Genomic DNA, 17,021 nt, shown 5'->3' with positions numbered 1-17,021 from the left:
GATGTTTGTGAGAGTCATCCACACTGTAATATGTATTAGTATTTCATTCCTTAAAAAAGTTTTTGACCGTGTAATTGTTTGATATTTAGTTGCTCCATTTCTTTTTATGACTGCATTACTATTCCACTGTAGGTATATACCACAATTTGTTTATTCATTCATCCATTGGTGGACATTTGGGTTATTTCCATGATTTTTCTACCGTGAATAGTGCTGCTATAAACATGTGTGTACGTAGGTTTGTTTGTTTGTTTTCAATGATTTAGGAGTGGAATTGCTGAGTCATACGGTAATTCTATGTTTATCCCAAAAAACACACCCCAAGAAACTTCCTGAAAGTCTGTCCTTGTCTCAGAATCAGCTTTTCAGGGAACATGACCTGCAACAGTATGGACAGTGTCCAATGAGAGCTTATTTGTGATGCCTGGGGGTCTGGAGTTGGGAAGGGCTTCCCTTAAGAAGTGGCAGCTAAACTGAGGGCAAATTCAATGTTTTTTCCTTCCTTCCTTTCTTCCTTCCTTCTTCCCTTCAGAGGGATGACATAGATGTTTTACACAGTATACCCTTTTAAAACTTTTGCATTTGAACCCTGAACTTATTCATAAGACAAATAAATGATTATTTTAAGCAGGGTATTAGGGCTCAAATTATTAATATCATAGAACCATTATAGTGACAACTTGGATTGGAAACAATTTATTACGAAAACATATGGAAGGTTTTTTTGTTTTTTTTTTAAATTAATTAATTAATTAATTTATTTATTTTTGGCTGTGTTGGTTCTCCGTTTCCGTGCAAGGGCTTTCTCTAGTTGCGGCGAGCAGGGGCCACTCTTCATCGCAGTGCGCGGGCCTCTCACCGTCGCGGCCTCTCTTGTTGCGCGGAGCACAAGCTCCAGACGCGCAGGCTCAGTAGTTGTGGCTCACGGGCCCAGTTGCTCCCGCGGCATGTGGGATCTTCCCAGACCAGGGCTCGAACCCATGTCCCCTGCATTGGCAGGCAGATTCTCAACCACTGCGCCACCAGGGAAGCCCTGGAAGCTTTTTTTATAACAATTTTGATAAATAAAAAAGTTGAGAAATCAGAGTGTATAGACAGAATATTGGTTATTTGGGAAATTGTATCATAAAATGGATGGGCTCCACAAATTCTTCCATTTAGTTGAAGAAAAGAGTGCTAAGTCAGTTTGGGCTGCTGTCACAAAGTACCACAAACGGGGCGGGGTGGGGCTTGTAAACAACAAAACTGTATTTTCAGTCCTGGAGGCTGGAAGTCTGAGATCTAGGTGCCAGTATCATCGCCTTCTGGTGAGGACTCTCTTCCAGGTTGCAGACTGTCCACTTCTCATTGTGTCCTCACAGGGCAGAGAGCTGAGAGAAAAAATCAGCTCTCATGACTCTCACAAGGGTAAGAATCTCATCATGAGGGCTCCATCCCGATGACCTCATCAAATCCTAATCACCTCCCAAAAGACCCACCTTCTAATACCATCACATTGGAGGTAGGGTGTCAACATGTGAATGCTGGGGAGACCCAAATATTCAGTCTATAACAAGTACTAATGGGGAAATGAGAGCTTCTATTGAGGATGTTAAGGGCTGCTACAAAGATCAACGGTACATGTGTTTCCAGAGAGAACTACAATATAGAATAAGTTCTATAAGGCGTTCACAGAATAGATTCGTCTTTCTTCCCCAAAACAGTCCTTGGTATCCAGGGACCCATTCCTGGAAATTGACTCTTGCTCAAGGAAATCCATCCTCTCATTAAACAAAAATCTTACGAAGCTACATGAATGACACAAAGGACTTTTCCCAGCTCTAAGATTCTGTGTGTAAAACCTGTTAGTCTAACTTTATTTCCAAAAGATAGACCCTCCGCGGGGTCTGCTCCTGCAGGGATGGTGGGACCCCCGCTTGTGCCCCGGCCCCCAGGTGTGGCTTCCTCAAGTTTGGGGTGAAGCCCCCAACCCCCTTGGGCTCTGCAGCGCTGCGGTGGGCTCGGGGGAAGGAGTACGGTCTCTGGGGTTTTTCAGCAGGAGATGCCGGGGCTGCCGTGCAGGAACCCAGCGTCCCTGGGTGGGGCGCAGACTCGCCAGGCCTGGGTGTCCCTGCTGCGCATGGCTGCTGAGAACAGGGTCCGCGATGAAGCTCTGCCTGGCAAACGGGGACTGTGGGTGTCTCCATCCTCCCCTTCCGTCGGCACAGCCCCATCGCAGCCCTCCTTTCCGACAGGCAAAGCCTGTGACCTGCGGCTGGACGGCTCCACACCCTCAGGCCCTGGTGCTCGCCCCACGCTGGGAACAGGCACAACCCCTGGGCCGGCCTCTCCGGACGGCTCGAGCGGGACGGCTTCTTCGGCGCGCCCGTTGCCCTCCCCGAGCCCAGGGGCCGGCAGGGAGGTCTGAGGGCCACTCGGGCCTGGGAGGGGCGGAGGCACGGACTTCGCGGCTGGGCCGGCCCTCCTCACCGCCTCCTGCCTCTGCGCCCCGGCCCGGGGTGGGCTTCCCGTGGCCCCGTCTCCTTCCCAACCCCATCGCGCCTCTTGCCCCCCAGGCCGCGGGCTCCACCCGGAGCAGCACCGCGTCGTGAGGGTGCGGGAGGGCGCCCGCCCTCCGGGCTTCCCCGACACCTACCGGCTGTTTGGCCGTCCACGTCCCGGACGGGCAGTGGCAGGTCAGTGGAGCGGAGTCGGCCCGGGTCTCCTCCCCCCTGAGGAGGGGCGACCGGCACCGCGCAGGAAGCGGCCCTGGCGGGAGGGAGACCAGGGGGGAGGGGTCGGTGGGGAGCTTGACTTGCAGTCACTTCCGAGGGGATGCTGAGTCCCCAGAGCTGGGGGCTGACTGGGCTCAGCACTCCCACGAGGGGGTGGTCAGGATGGAGGGACCCTGTGCCTGGGGCCCAGGGCGCTCCCGGGTCAGGCGGAGTCACCAAGTGTGTCAGGTGCCGTGGACAGCTGAGGCACGTTTAGCCCAAAAGAAAGTTCCAGCGCATTGCGGAGAGCAGACGAAATACCCGGTGGTGAAAATTCACTGTTGCTAAGGGTTGAAACGAACCAATAATTCCTCCTGTTTCTCAGGGTGTTCCGTTTGGCTGTTAGTGAAATGTATTTCCAAGGAATGCAGGCATGTGGCTGAAAAGGCCAGCAGTGCCTGGGGGTCACAGCGAGACCCTCCCATCTTGCCCCCCTCGGCCATCCTGTGCTCTGGGAGCAGAGCTCTCAGCTACAGGTGAAACATAGTAGCTTCCATATCCGGATTCTAAGATTTTCTAAAGCCCTTTAAAGGCCCCCTTCTCTGAGTGGTGCTTGACCTGCTGGTGTTTGGGGCGGGAGGGTGGGCTGGGTGGAGGGTCTGAGCGCCATCCTGAGGGAAGGGCTTTGGAGGCCTGTGTGAGCCTGAGACCGGGGGCCCAGTGCCCGTGTCCGAGGGGAGGCTAGCGCTGACTCCAGCCGTGCCGAACCAGACATCGGCCTCCTTCCCGACAAGCCAGCAAAGCCTGTCGCTCACATTCCTGGCTGTGCTGCTTACACGTGCCCTCTGGGAAGGCCAGTCTGGCAGAGCTCTGTTCCTGCCCTTTGGGCTGCTGGTAACTGAGTACCTAGCCTGGGTGCTGGAGGGGAGGATCCATAGATGGTGGAGGCCCAGTGCCTGCCCAGGGTGCTGCCCCTCTGCTGAGGGACACTTGCCCAGCTGGTTAGACCTGTTCGCACCCAACTGCCCACAGTCAGCACCCAGGCTAGGAACAGCAGCCTCCCCATTTCCTCGGTGACTTCTAGTTTTGTTCCTTTCTTCTTTTTGCTGCCTTCCTCCCCAAAGAGGCAAGATACTAATGTATGTAATTACATTACTTTTTTTGAAGATTACATTACTAATGTAATGTAATCTTCAAGAACCAAATCAGGCCATGATTTTCCAGCTAAACTCATGACACTTCTGCACTTCTGAATGACTGGGTACAAACATTTGCAAGGATGAGCTCTTGGGTGAGGTGCCAGCCAACTTTTCTAGCTTCATCTCTCTTGCTCGTGTGTGGGCACCCCCTGCTGCCCCAGATGCCCTGACTCCTCCATTTTCATATATTCCTCCTCAGAATGCTGCCACCACCCCATCCTGGCCTTTGGGAATGTTAGCTGGCTGTTCACCACAGCATCCTGTCACCCTGGTCCACTCTTTCTAACCTCTGTATGCCCTTCTATGAAATCTAGTCAGGTCCAACTGGAGGAAGACCACCTATAGGTCAATTAGCTTGGGAAGGAACCCAACTGTGTGACCTGCTTCACCTTTCCCAGTGTCTTTAAAATAACGTTAAAAAAAAAAAAGAAAAAATGTTGTTCTAGAGCTCCTATACCATCTCTTACCACCATCAGAAAACCACCCCCCAAAAGGGGAACCTCATTCATATTGAAAATAACTTCTTAACGTGTAGGCATTACCTTAGGGCATTCTAGACACTGGGGGAGGGAAAAACCATTGTATTTTTTTCTAACATGCATGTTAAACTTCTTTCCAAAGTTCTTTAAACTGTGGTATTCTTACAGGTAGACAATGTTGCTGAACAAGCGTTTGTTTCTTCCCTTTTTCTTCCCACAGGCTCAAAGATTTGGAAAGAGATAGTTTAACAGAAAAGGTAAGGTAATCTCCACCTTAAGAAAATTTATGATCAAATGTGACCATTTGACAGACACTATGTAGTTCCTAAAAACAAAGTTAAGTGGAATTGGCTCTCTTTTCCCTGAAGTTGAGGATAACGTGGATGTTTTTGTCTAACGTGCTGGACTAATAGGCTATTATTGGTTAGCTTTTGGTAACTCATCGAGTTTCCCAGTCTGGGTTCCGTACCATCAAGTCTGGATTATAATTTGTCCTGGTCACACTGTCTTTCAAAATCAGGTTTGTTCTAGTATGCTATTATGTGTCTGTTTCACCTTTAATCTTTCCATTTTTCACCACTCTGGAGATGGTGTGATATGATCTTAACGAAAACAACAGGAACATGTCTTGTGAATGTCTTGTGAATATTTAGTTTTCTTTTTGGCCGACTCAGCATTGCCTGCCATTCAGTCATTGTTATGAGACCAGGCAGTGTAACTATTTGTGTATTAGTCCATTGGTTCATAACTTGGGAATGTGGAGACTTCTAAACCTATATCCTTCCCTTAGGAATGCGTGAAGGAGAAATGGAATCTCTTGCTTGAATTTCTGCAGACAGAAATAAAGAATCAGTTATGTGACTTGGAAACCAAATTACATAAAGAAGAATTATCAGAGGTTAAGTCGTCAGCATCCTGGCGGCTAGAAAACGTTTCCTCCCATGTAACTTGTCTGTGACCAGGGAGGCAGGATCATCCCACCTCTCCCTGTTACCTGATAGTTATAAAGGAAGCGCATGTGTTTCCTTATTCTCTCATGGCCACTTGTTTACATTCACTGCTACTTAAATTATCCTCTCCTGCTGTAGGAGGGCTACCTGGCTAAAGTCAAATCCCTTTTAAATACAGATTTGTCCTTGGAGAACGGAGCTCATGCTTTCAGTCGGGAAGTGAATGGATGTCTAGCAAACGGGAGCCAGACAAGTGGTGAGGAGCGCAGAGTGGAAATAACAGAGAAAAAGAAGTCCCCCAAACCTGTTTCCAAACTTTGCATGCCCAGGAGAAGCAAGTCCGATGGAGAAACAAAATGTAAGAGCACTTGACTCGTTTGACCTCGTTGGAATCTGGTACCGCCTAAGGGGAGGACAGACTTGGTGCCATAGGGTCTGTCTGTTCCCCACACACACAACCCCTCCACCGGCAGTACTTGTTTTTTGTGTATCTTTTTTTTTTTTTATTTTTTGGGGGGTGGGGGGTGGGGGTGGCTGTGTTGCTCGGCTTGTACGATCTTAGTTCTCCAACCAGGGATCGAACCCGGGCCCTCGGCAGTGAGAGTGCCGAGTCTTAACCACTGGACCGCCGTGGAATTCCCTCTTGTGTATACTTCTAACTAGCTTAGATATATACTTTAAATTTTTGTCTTCGACCAAGTTATAGAGCATTAGATCCCCAATGTGGTTGAATTTATGAGGTATAAGAAAACAGGAGCTGCTGATATTTATGACTTGTAAGTTACATGCCTGTTTAAGCTAAACATTTATTCTTAGACTCCTTCCCCGCTTGTAGTCAGAGTAACTCTTCTGGAATTTTTAAAAATAAGAGCCTGGGACTTGAGCTCAGGTCAGGTGCTTGGCCACTTCATCGTTTGACGAAATAAGCAGAGGCTCTGTTTCCTTGTCCGTCTTAGGGTTGGGCCCTTCATACGAGAGTTCGTGTTAAAATGGCCTAGCAAACTGGCAGGTGCTAATTTGATGACTTTATGAAGACGGTGGTTGCTTAGAATAAGAAGAGAAGGATACTTAATCCTCAGAACCTGGTCTCTGCACCAGCTTGCTAATGCTGAAGAACTGTACCTTGGCTGTGAACTCTTTATTCATAGTGGCTTTTTTGTTTCTTTTCTGTAAGCAGCTGAAGTCTCATGTAGCCCCAGGATTACAAAGCAAACTACCAGGCAGACCACCATCACATCTCATTTCACAAGGGGGTCAGTATATAATGAATGGACAGCCCCCATTTTAGGGGCCAACTGTTTTTGGTAAAACACATATAGAATTAGTAGGATGTAACTTAGTAATTCTGACTTCCACATTGCTTAGGTTTTCCTTTTGATATTCTGTTTTTAGACATTCATGAACAGCATTTCTGAAGACCTCATCCATTTTTACTCTTAGCATCGGAAACTTCAAATGTACATACACAAAATACCAAGGATAGTAAAATGAACCCCTGTGTACCTATCACCCAGTATCAACAGTTAACAGCTCCTGGCTGTTGTTTCATCTATACCCCCATATGCTCCAAGTGAAAATTATTCCAAATGGATTACAACTCCATACACACCTATGTCCCCCCAGTTGGATTACTTTGAAACAAATCGGACATGTCATCTTATCCACAAATACGATATTTCTAGATGACAAGGTCTCTTTCTCTGACAAGTTTTTTATTCATATTTTGCTATAATTGCTAACATCTAGCAAACAGTCTTTTGAAGAAGACAAAACATGCCTTATAAAGTGTAACAGTTCCTTACTAACAAATATATAGCAGTGTTCATACCTCCCCTTGTGTAACAGAGTTTGGTTGATTTGTTCCTTAAGCCTTTCAAGTGATAGATTCCTTATTTTCTTGCCATTTATTTAAAGAAAATAGGTCTTTTGTCTAATAGCTTCTAGGTCTGGCTGACTGCATCGTTTTGGTGGTTAATGTGTTCCCTTGTCTCCAGTTTTCTGTCAACTGGTAGTTAGGTCTAGAGTCCTGATCAGATTCCAGCTTTATTTTGTGCGACTTCATTGACGGTATGGGGCTGTCCATCAGAGGCATGTAATGTCTCTTCAGTGATTCTAGCAGCCGTTGATCAAAGTCTAGATCCATTATTTCTTAGGGTTTGCAAAACGGTGGTATTCTAAACCTGTCATCCAAAGAAACATTAAGCTCGAAGCTTGTTTTAATGTCCTGGCAAAAAGGGCTTCTCCTTGGAGGGAAGAGGGTGTCCATGCCCTGAATCTTTCCAAACAGAGAGTACTCTTTGTAGGGAGGAATATAAGTTGTTTTGTGCCCACTGCAAGTCTAGGGTCTGGCTGAGCTACCAGTTGGCCTTACTGTATGTGACAGCCCTGCCAAACAGAAACCTGAGGAAGACCCTGAAAAAGCAAAATCAGGTGATTCTGTTGGTGAAGAAGAAAAAGACCAGGTAGGGCTCGCGTTTAAGTTTCTTAACTCTGCCTTATTTTGGTACACTTGCTGGTAATTGTGAATTTACACTTGGTCTGTCTATGGACCGTAAGTGACTGAGAGGGTGCTAGAACATATCCCTGGACCCAGGGCAGTACGAAGTGTATTATGGTTAGACCCGAGGACTCAGCAGGCCGGTAACTTTGGTGTGTTCTCTCCTGTCTACCTTCCTACCTCTCCAGCTGTCAAGATTTGACAGTCAAACCAGCAGATGTGATGCGTTTAAAGCATTTCCTTCTGATGTCAGATAAGCTCCTTTCCCACATCTAATCTCTCTATAAAAGCAGAGTTGTCGTGTTATTATGTGTATTGTAATAATGCTGCTTAGACTTTTTAGCTTAGAAAACTGGTGGCTTGCCAAAGGCCTCCAATATAGAAAATGTCAGTCTCTAGCACTGTCCCGTGTGACTTGAGGGGCAAACCTAGATACTACCAGCTGGTCACACGCTATCTATTTCATTCCTGCCACAGGATTAGCTGTGTAAGTCGGGAAGTCTGTAGGTTTACAGGTGGGTAGTAAATGCCCCGTTACCTGCTAAAGATGAGTATCCGTGGTTTGCTCTAAGGCAGGGTTTCTCAACCAAGGCATTGACTTTTGGGGCCAGATAAACCTTTGCTGTGGGTGTGAGTCCTGTGCATCGTAGAGTGTTTAGCAAGGTCCCGACCTCTACTCACTAGATGCCCGTAACATTCCCTCTCTCTCCTCCCAGTTGTGACAACCAAAATCACCTTCAGACTTTCCCAGATGTCCCCTGGGGGGCACAATTGCACTGAGCGAGAAGCACTGGACTCAAGGCTAGCAATATCATTGAGGTAGACTTGACGTCCTGTTGTAAAAGACATACTCATTCTCCTGTTTTTATTTTGGAAATTAGATGCCACTGTTCATGATCCTTATTCAGATGTCTGTAATTAAGTTGAGTCAGACTACCCACTCACAGGTGGGAGACTGAGACAGAGGGAAACAGCTTGTCCAAGTCACATGGCCACATCGCTTGCCTCCTAAGAAACCGTGTCACAAGGGAAAGCAAGCTGGCTCTTGTAATATTGACAAGTGCTTTTTTTTAAACAAATGTGCCAGTTTTATAGTTGTTCTTTGCCCTCTAACCTTTTGGAGGGCTTACATAGCCTTCAAGCTTCTGAAGAAACGAACTGGGGCACTCTTTCCCAAGCAGGAAGCAGTTTCACTGGCAGTGTGTGAGAGGCCTTGGGGACTTGGAGGATGAACACTTGTCGCAACAGGGTTTATCCCGATATGCTAGAGTAAGGCTCAGTGCACCACACCGGTGTCATCAGGTAGTGTTTGTTGATCAAATAAGTAGTACTACAGAGAGAATCTTACTTTAGGCAATTTAAAGTTTTGAGATCTCACTATGTTTTTTAAAACAGGTATTAAATACATGCATTTGGTAAAACAGTACAAAAGGCTGTTTGGTACATAGCAGCCAAAGAAAAACAATGTGGCTATTCCGTGCTGAGCTAAGCTGTGAGCGTTATCAAATAGATACTGGATTCTGAGGCCTTTGCTCAGGAACAAAAAAGAATATAAAATATCTGATTACCACAACTAAGGAGCCGGCCTGTGGCAACTAAGACCCGGCACAATTAACTAAGTAACTAACTGACTAACTATTTTTCAAAATCTCATTAATAGGTTTTTAATATGATTTTTTTAAATTTATTTATTTCTTTTATTTATTTCTTTTATTTATTTTGACTGCGTTGGCTCTTCCTTGCTGCGTGCGTGCTTTCTCCAGTTGCGGCGAGCGGGGGCTAATCTTGGTTGCGGTGCGTGGGCTTCTCATTGCTTGCGGTGCGTGGGCTTTTCATTGCAGTGGCTTCTCTTGTTGCGGAGCACGGGCTCTAGGCACGCGGGCATCCGTAATTGTGGCTCGCAAGCTCTAGAGTGCAGCCTCAGTAGTTGTGGCGCACGGGCTTCGTTACTCCGCAGCGTGTGAGAACTTCCCAGACCAGGGCTTGAACCCTTGTCCCCTGCATTGGGAGGCAGATTCTTAACCACTGCGCCACCAGGGAAGCCCGAGCTCTAACCTTTTAAAAAATGTGTTCCTTCCACCTTCATGGAGCAGGCGTAGGGGATGGAGAGGAGTGAGAACCCGATTGGCAGGGGTCCGGTCGCAACCCCGGAAGGGGACGGGGGAGGATCTAAGAGGTGGCACCGGGCCACAGTCGACCCCCAGTGACAGCTAACAGCTGCACTGCTGCCCCTTCCTGCCCCAGGACCTGAGCTCAGGTCCCGGGGCGGCTGGAGAAACGCACTGTTTTTGGTGAGATGCTCTTACTTACTGTGTGGAGCTGCTCCGGCTGCCCTGGCGCCCACACCCCTGCAGGGCCCTGTGCCCGTCCTCCCTGCCCCCTGCCCAGGGCTCGGGGAACAGCAGTCTCTGTGGGGCAACCTGCTTCCAAGTCCTTCAGTGACCACGGAGGAGTGGGAACGGGCTGGGCTGCCGGAGAGCCTGGGCATGCAACACCTGAGCTCAGCCCTGGGGGCTCACGTGAGGGCAGGGGCTGGGGGGTGCGGGCGGTGAGCGGATGGGCCTCCAGCCGGCGTCAGTCTGGGCCCTGGACCCGGGGAAAGGCCTCACCCTCTCAGTCCTGACCTGCCACTCGGGAACCCTGTGGCCCACCAGCCCGAGGCCTGTGGCGCCCCCCACAGACTGCCCGGCGCATGGCTGGGGTGCCAACGCCACACCTGGATTTTGCACGGGGACCATCTGGGGGCTCGGTGCACGGGAAGACGAGCAGCCCCCAGGCCCCGACACGCCCCTTCCATGTCCATCGAGAAGTGCCGGATGGAAGGCCGGCTGTGCTCCTTTTCGAGCGCCAGGGAATTCGCAGGAACAGCCCTCCCGGCCACGGGGTGCCTGCCCACCGGCTCTGGGCCTGCGACCAGCCCAAAACACAGAAGGCACAGAAGTGGGTGCAGGGAGCTGAGCCTGGTCTGCAGAAGGGCAGACACCACAGCCTGGTCCACAGCCGACTGGCCCAGGGCGGGTGAGAACGGGCGGGCAGGCTAAGGGGAGGACAGAACGTGGCACAGCCTGCCCGCCTGGGCCCCGGGGAGAAGGTCGGGGCGCTGCCCGCGCCCTCGCTCCGCTGCCTGGCATCCTTTGTGGGGGCGAAGGGCCGGAGGCAGGGCTCCCGAGGAGCTCAAAGGCCAGGGAAGGACACACGGGACGGTCCAGTCCCACCCTAGCGCTCCAGTGGGGCAGCACCCTCTCTGAATTCCTACTGCCACCAAAACACATCCTTAAGGCCTTTGGGAAGAATCGCTAGGACCCAGGAAGGCGGCCCTTTGCTGTGGTCCAGACTTCACCAGCTGCCGATGAGCGGAGGGAGCCAGCCGGCCGGCCGTGAGCAGGAGGACAGGGCACGGGGACAGGGACAGCCACAGCCGGGCTTCCCGCAGCTGTGCCCACCACCAGAACCAGCCGCAGCCAGTCACAGCCCCCAACATGCCAAACAGTGCCGGGCGAGAGGCCAGCAGGAACCTGACACCCCCTCACTGGAGAGCCGGCCCAGCCGGGGTTGGGGGAGCCATCCCCGTCTGAACTCACCCTACAGCTCAGCCATCTCCCAGTGACCCAGACGCTACACCAGCAGAGAGCAGCCTGCAACGGCCGCAGGGCTGATCCCCGACCAAGGTGAGAACTCCCCCCAGTGTGACGGCCCCCATGCCGCTCCTGTGGTGGAAGGGACCGCAGGCAGAGACCAGGAGTGGAGTCTTTTTATTAATGGCTGTGTTTTCAAAGAACCGTTTTGTAAGTAGGAAAGCTCCCCAGGAAGGGATTACGTTAGTGCAACAAGGGGGAGCCTTGACGCCAGGCTCTCCAGACACGTCCAGGTGGAAACTTTTGGCCGAGGCCGGCCGCCAGGGACTCAGGGGCTGGGAGGACACGCGGCCCCTCCCCTGCCCTGGCGGGGTGCTAAGGCACCGGGCCCACCTGGGTGGGCAGAACCCCGTGCCGTCAGCAGGCCGGCGGCTTGCAGCCCTCAACCTGCAGCCCTTTGTTCAGGAGGAAGGCATCCTGCGTGGGGTCGCAACCCAGGAAGAGCTTCACCATGCCCTTGGCATCCTTGGAGCCGCCTGGCCTCAGAATGCAGCTTCTGTAGTCCATGGCAACCTGCCGAGAGGGGGCGGGGCTGCAGGAGGGTGGAGCTCCGCCTTCACTGAGGGTGTGGGTGTGGCCACCTCTGCTGTGACTGAACAAAGGGCAGGGGAGCAGGAGGTCCAGGGCAGGGCCCTCAGAGCCTGGCAGGCCCAGGCGGGCAGCACAAGCATCTAGGCCCAGGCCAAGGACCTCCGTGTTGGTCTGCGCGGCAGGACGGCCTCTCACCTTGCCACTCAGAACGCCCTCCTGCTTGAAGCGTGTGTGGAACGTGTCCACGGAGTACACCTCGCTGCACAGGTAGCCATAGGACTGGGCGCTGTATCTTCCTGCCAGGCGGCCGAAGGTCGCAGGCAGGTGGGTCCCTGGGACACACGCGGAGAGGCTCCTGCCCGGCCCCCTGGCCGCTCAGTGCCCCTTCCCCAGAGCGGGGGCCTCTAACAGCCCTGAGTCCCCTGCCACTAGAGGGAGTATTGGCCCAACACTTGTAGAAAACGGGGACCTTGCGGGCAACTCAGTGGAGGGACACAAATCAATCTTTGCCGACTTTCTGCTGAAGCTCACGAGGGTTCACCCCTAAGCCTCTTACAAGGTCAGCTGCCAAGGCTCTGAGGGATGAGTCAGGGCTCGCCCTCCAGCACGGGGAGAGCGCGGGTTAAAGCGCTCACGAGGGAGTGAACTGCGTGTCCGCACCGACACGCACGGGCAAACCTCGTCGACGCGTTCCGTCCGGGCTATGAAGCCCTCTCCTGCCTCTTCCAGGCTCTCCAGAAAGCACGTGCAGATACGCCCACCCCACCCTCGGACTCCGCGGGCCACAGCTGGAGGTACCAGCCAAGGAACCGAGGCAGGAAGAGGCCAGAGGTCACCGGGCCTCGGCCAGAGCCTGTCAGTCGGTCCCCTTTCACACACCACCAGACGATCCTCTTGACCTGGGCAGTAGCCGCCAACCGACCGCTAAGGTGGGCCCGGCTCGCGCTTGGCTACCTGGCATGGCTGGGCCCCTGAGGATCTCCTGGCAGAGACGGGCATTCTCCTGGGCCGGGTCTGTGGGCGTCTGCGTGTGCAGGGCCTGGTCCACCTCGGCCAGGACGATCTGGCGCAGGTTGAGGAGGCCTGGGGGGTGGGAGGAAGGAGACGGGGGGATGGCACTGTGTCCAGGCCGCGCTTTCCAGCCGGGCGGTCCGGGCTCCCCCTTCCCTTCCCTCGGCCCGCCTGCACCTGGGTTGGCCTGCCGGGACTTGATGAGCTTGTCCCGCAGCCCCTGGGGGACGGCGCTGCCCGTGCCCCACCGAGACTGGCAGCAGCGCCAAGGCCTCACAGGGTGCGGTGCCCCCGGCCCCAGAGCCTTCCCTCTGGTTCTCATCACCGGCTGTCACCAGACTCGCAGGCAACGTGCCTTTCTTTTCTTTTGTCTTTTTTCCGGCCCTCAGCCACGCAAAGGTGTGAAGCCCTGACACTCGCTGCCACGTGCATGGACCCTGAGAACACGATGCTCAGCGAGAGAAGTCAGACACAGAAGGACACACAGGGTGTGACCCCACTGAGGGGAAACGTCCAGAACAGGTAGATCCACAGAGTCAGAGTGGGTTCCTGGTTGTCAGGGGCAGGGGAGGGGAGAGAGTGATAACTAAGGGCGTGAGGGACATTTTTGGGGTGATGGAAATGTTCCAAAACTGGGCAGTAGTGATGGCTGCACAGCTCAGTAAACTGTCCCCATGCGCTCTGGTGCAGCCTGTGAGAGCATCGCTCTCAGGACGAAGGGCTGACTGCAGGAAGACTGAACGAGCAGTGGGTCCTGGGCCCAGACGCTGAGCTGGGGGCCCCCCCGTGGGGAAGTCACTGGGACTTGCTGAGCCTCCACGGAGACTGGCAGCAGCCCCAGGGCCTCACAGGGCGTGGCGCTCCCGGCCCCAGAGCCTTCCCTCTGGTTCTCATCGCCGCCTGTCACCAGACTTGCATGCAACGTGCCTTTCTTTTCTTTTGTCTTTTTTAAAGGCAACTGTTGAGTACATGTACTTAACATGCAGGGAACCAGTCCTGACTCCTTGATCTGGGGCTTCCAGCCTCCAGAGTCTCGAGGACATCCATTTCTGTTGTTTACGCGCCCAGTGCGTGGGCTTTGATGATGGAAGCTGACACCGAGGGCGTCGCCACGTGCGGGGTGACATCAGCGGAAGAATCCCGTGGTGAGGGCCTGCCTGAGGACCACGCGCGCCCGGGCCCTCCCCAGCCCCTGCCCGCAGCCCCGCGTCCGTACCCACCTGGGAGCGGAGCTGGTGCATCGCTTGCCAGAACTCGTGGAAGTAGGTCTCCAGCTCATCGTGCTGCAACAGGGAGGGCGGGTCGGGCGTGGGCTTGGTGAAGTTGGCCACCATGGCCACGATGGCGATCTGGCGGCTCCCATCCTGCTGCAGGCAGCCCGGCTGCAGGCCGAAGCAGGCCGCGTGCCCGGACTTCCCTTCCCTGGGGAGGGACGCGGGGTGAGGCCCAGCTTCCGCAGAGGAGCTCCGGCCCACGGCCGACAGGTTCCCACACGCACTCACGCACCGAGGGTAGAGGTCCAGGTAGAACTTGCCGATGGATGACCTTGCCTGAGGCCGCGTCCCGGACCGTGTAGAGCCTCACGTCTTCGTGACACACGTTGGCGCCCTCCTCCAGGTCGAAGATCAGCCCCAGCAGCTCCTGGGAGATGCCCAGCCGCCCGCGCGTGACCACCTGCATGGGGAAGGACTCATTGAGCAGGTACTGGTCCTCGTGGTAGCGCGTCTCCTCCCCCTGGTTCATGTAGTAGCGCAGGTCCCAGGCGTTGATGGGCCCGTCAAAGTGCGGGCCCCGCCTCTGGCATTCGGCCTTCTTTAGCTCCAGGATCACGGCCGCTCCTGCTCCCCGAGGGGCTTCAGCTTCTGGGCCAGCTCATCTGCAGGCGGAGGGGAGAGGCTCGGCTACGTCCCTGTGGCGGCCCCCCAGCCGCTCCCCACCCTACGCCCCTCGAGGCAGAATGAAGAGTCCGGGAAGGTGACCCCCAAGGGCTGACACAGTGGGGTCTCAGGCAGCACCACGTCCAGTTAAGGTCCGCCTGACGCCCTCCCCACTGGGACTCAGGTCGAGGCGGGGTTACCTAGGAAAGTGGCCACCACCTGGCTGGTCTTGGCCATGTTCATCTCCAGCACGGAGTCGGCACGCGTGCTGAACCCCAGCAGGAAGGACTTCTGGCCCTGCAGCCTCACCAGCTCCCCGAGGATCGTGCAGTTCTCCTGGAACCCAGAGCCGGCCGGCGCTGGGGACTGTGGGCCATGCCCTCCCCGTGGGGCCCCGGGCCAGGTCTCTGCGGGTGGGCAGGGCTCTCAGGCCACTGGCGGGCACAGCCAATCCCCCTCCCTCCTCCTCCTGGCCCGGATTTCTAGACACTTTGGTGCTGTCCTAACACGTGGTCTTTATTAACACAGGTCCTTTTGGAACCAGAAATGGCGTGAACCGTGATGGGCTCTAAGGCCAAGGGCAGGAAGAAATGCGGCCAGGCTCTCCAGGAGCCACCCAGGGGCCTCCCCGGGCTCAACAATACAAACTCGGCTGCAGTGCAGACAGCAGCTCATCCCCACGGCGCCCGAACACCCAGCCCCTGGACGGCGAGACGCCTGTTGCTGCAGGTGGCCCGTGGCTCGCTGGTGAGGCCCGGCCCCAGGCGTACGCCACCTCCTCTGGGGCCACCTCTCCGGTTCTGCAGTGGTGTTCTCCTGGGAGCCCCCAGTCACCACAGGACCAACGTGGCCTGTCTGCAGCCCAAGAAGGTGGGGACACAGGACTGTCCCCCGTGCCCCCCACATCACCCGCGAGGCCGAGCAAGCACCAGTGGTGTCTGCGGGGAAGACGAAGGGCTCATGCACAGCCCCCATCTACTGAAGATGCTGAACGGGAGAAGCACAGACTGCAGCCACACGCGGTATGGACCAAACGCAAGTGTCCTTGCAGGAACCAATGTCTGAATGTCAAGGCCGTACCCGGGCCACAGTGAGAAGGCCCAGACCCCACGCAAGGCACAGAGAGGGGATGAGGGGAACATCTGCGAATCTGAGCTCATCAGGCATCACCCCAGAGGGAGAGGGAGAGGGAGAGAGGCAGAAGGAAATATGGAGGGAGAGGGAGAGAGAGGGAGGGAGAGACTTCTCTCCCTTCTCTGGGGGTTCTCTAGTGCAGCCAAGGCCGAAAACCACTGCATTTCGGGAAATGGGTCCTCGTAGAAAAGTTAAATAGTAGCTCATGGCATTATGGACACATATTAAAAAGGCCCCAAATCTTGGGGAGTCAGGGAGGGGAGCTGGCGGCTGCCTCGTAAACGAGGAGACATTGGGCGTCAGAGAAGGGGCCTGTGCAGCCCGCCGCCCAGGGCCCCGTAGACTTCATCTCCCAGCTGTGGTCCAGGGCTGGAAGTCAGCAGGGAGGTCAGGCCATCCAAGCATCAACGTTGACTTCAGGGCTGATCCAAAAGGTGCCTGGTGTCTGTTGAAGCAGAAAAAAGAGAAAGCAGTGGGGAGAGCATGAGAGGGGGAGGGAGCCCCCCTCCTCAGCCCTTCTCCCTCTCTTCCTCCCTCCCTCTCCCTCCCTGCCTCTCACTCTCCCTCTCCCTCCATCTCTGCCTCTGCCTTTCTCTGTCCCTTCCTCTTCCCTCTCTCCTTCCCTCTCTCCCTGTCCCTCTTTCCCTGTCCCTCTCTCCCTCTCCCTCTTTCCCTCTCCCTCTCCCCCTACCCCTCTCCCTCTCCCCCTACCCCTCTCCCTCTCTCCCTTTCCCTCTTCCTCTCTCCCTCTCCCTCTCTCCCTCCCACTTTCCCTGTCCCACTTTCCCTGTCCCTCTCTCCCTCTACCTCTTTCCCTCTCCCTCTCTCCCTCCCTCTCTCCCTCTCCCTCCCTCTCTCTCCCTCTCCCTCCACCTCCTTTCCTCTCTGGAGACTTCTCTCCTTCCCTCTCTCTCCCTGTTTCCCTCCCTCTCTCCCTCTCTCTCTCTCCCTCCCTCCCTCTCTCCCCCCTCTCCCTCTCCCTCCGTCTCTAGAGGGAGAGGAAAGAGGGAGGGGA

The 17,021-nt window shown here is 54.2% G+C and overlaps 2 protein-coding genes across 3 annotated transcripts in view; one reads left to right on the top strand and one right to left on the bottom strand.

Annotated features, from left to right (window-relative positions):
* LOC133081433 (arylamine N-acetyltransferase 1-like) overlaps nt 1–7,734 on the top strand; it is a 59,942-nt gene extending 52,208 nt beyond the window's left edge. Inside the window, exons 4-6 of one of the 2 annotated variants that reach the window (XR_009698813.1) lie at nt 4,592–4,628; nt 5,500–5,679; nt 7,705–7,734. The gene's annotated coding sequence lies outside the window, so the exon portion shown is untranslated. Of the gene's footprint in view, nt 1–4,591; nt 4,629–5,499; nt 5,838–7,704 lie in introns of those variants that run through there. The other variant, XR_009698812.1, reaches the window with a different exon arrangement.
* A 3,826-nt stretch (nt 7,735–11,560) lies between these two features.
* LOC133081295 (thimet oligopeptidase-like) lies at nt 11,561–15,283 on the bottom strand. The gene is given in 9 exon segments (XM_061177375.1): nt 11,561–11,966; nt 12,180–12,351; nt 12,655–12,772; nt 12,920–13,067; nt 14,216–14,417; nt 14,502–14,536; nt 14,538–14,827; nt 14,830–14,871; nt 15,073–15,283. Coding segments are annotated over 9 exon segments (1,206 nt in total). The 5' UTR covers nt 15,116–15,283; the 3' UTR covers nt 11,561–11,810.
* Nucleotides 15,284–17,021: the final 1,738 nt, after the last annotated feature.

The sequence above is a fragment of the Eubalaena glacialis genome, chromosome 20, assembly GCF_028564815.1.
Source record: "Eubalaena glacialis isolate mEubGla1 chromosome 20, mEubGla1.1.hap2.+ XY, whole genome shotgun sequence".
Lineage (NCBI taxonomy): Eukaryota > Metazoa > Chordata > Mammalia > Artiodactyla > Balaenidae > Eubalaena > Eubalaena glacialis.
This window is presented reverse-complemented; position numbering and strand designations above follow the sequence as displayed.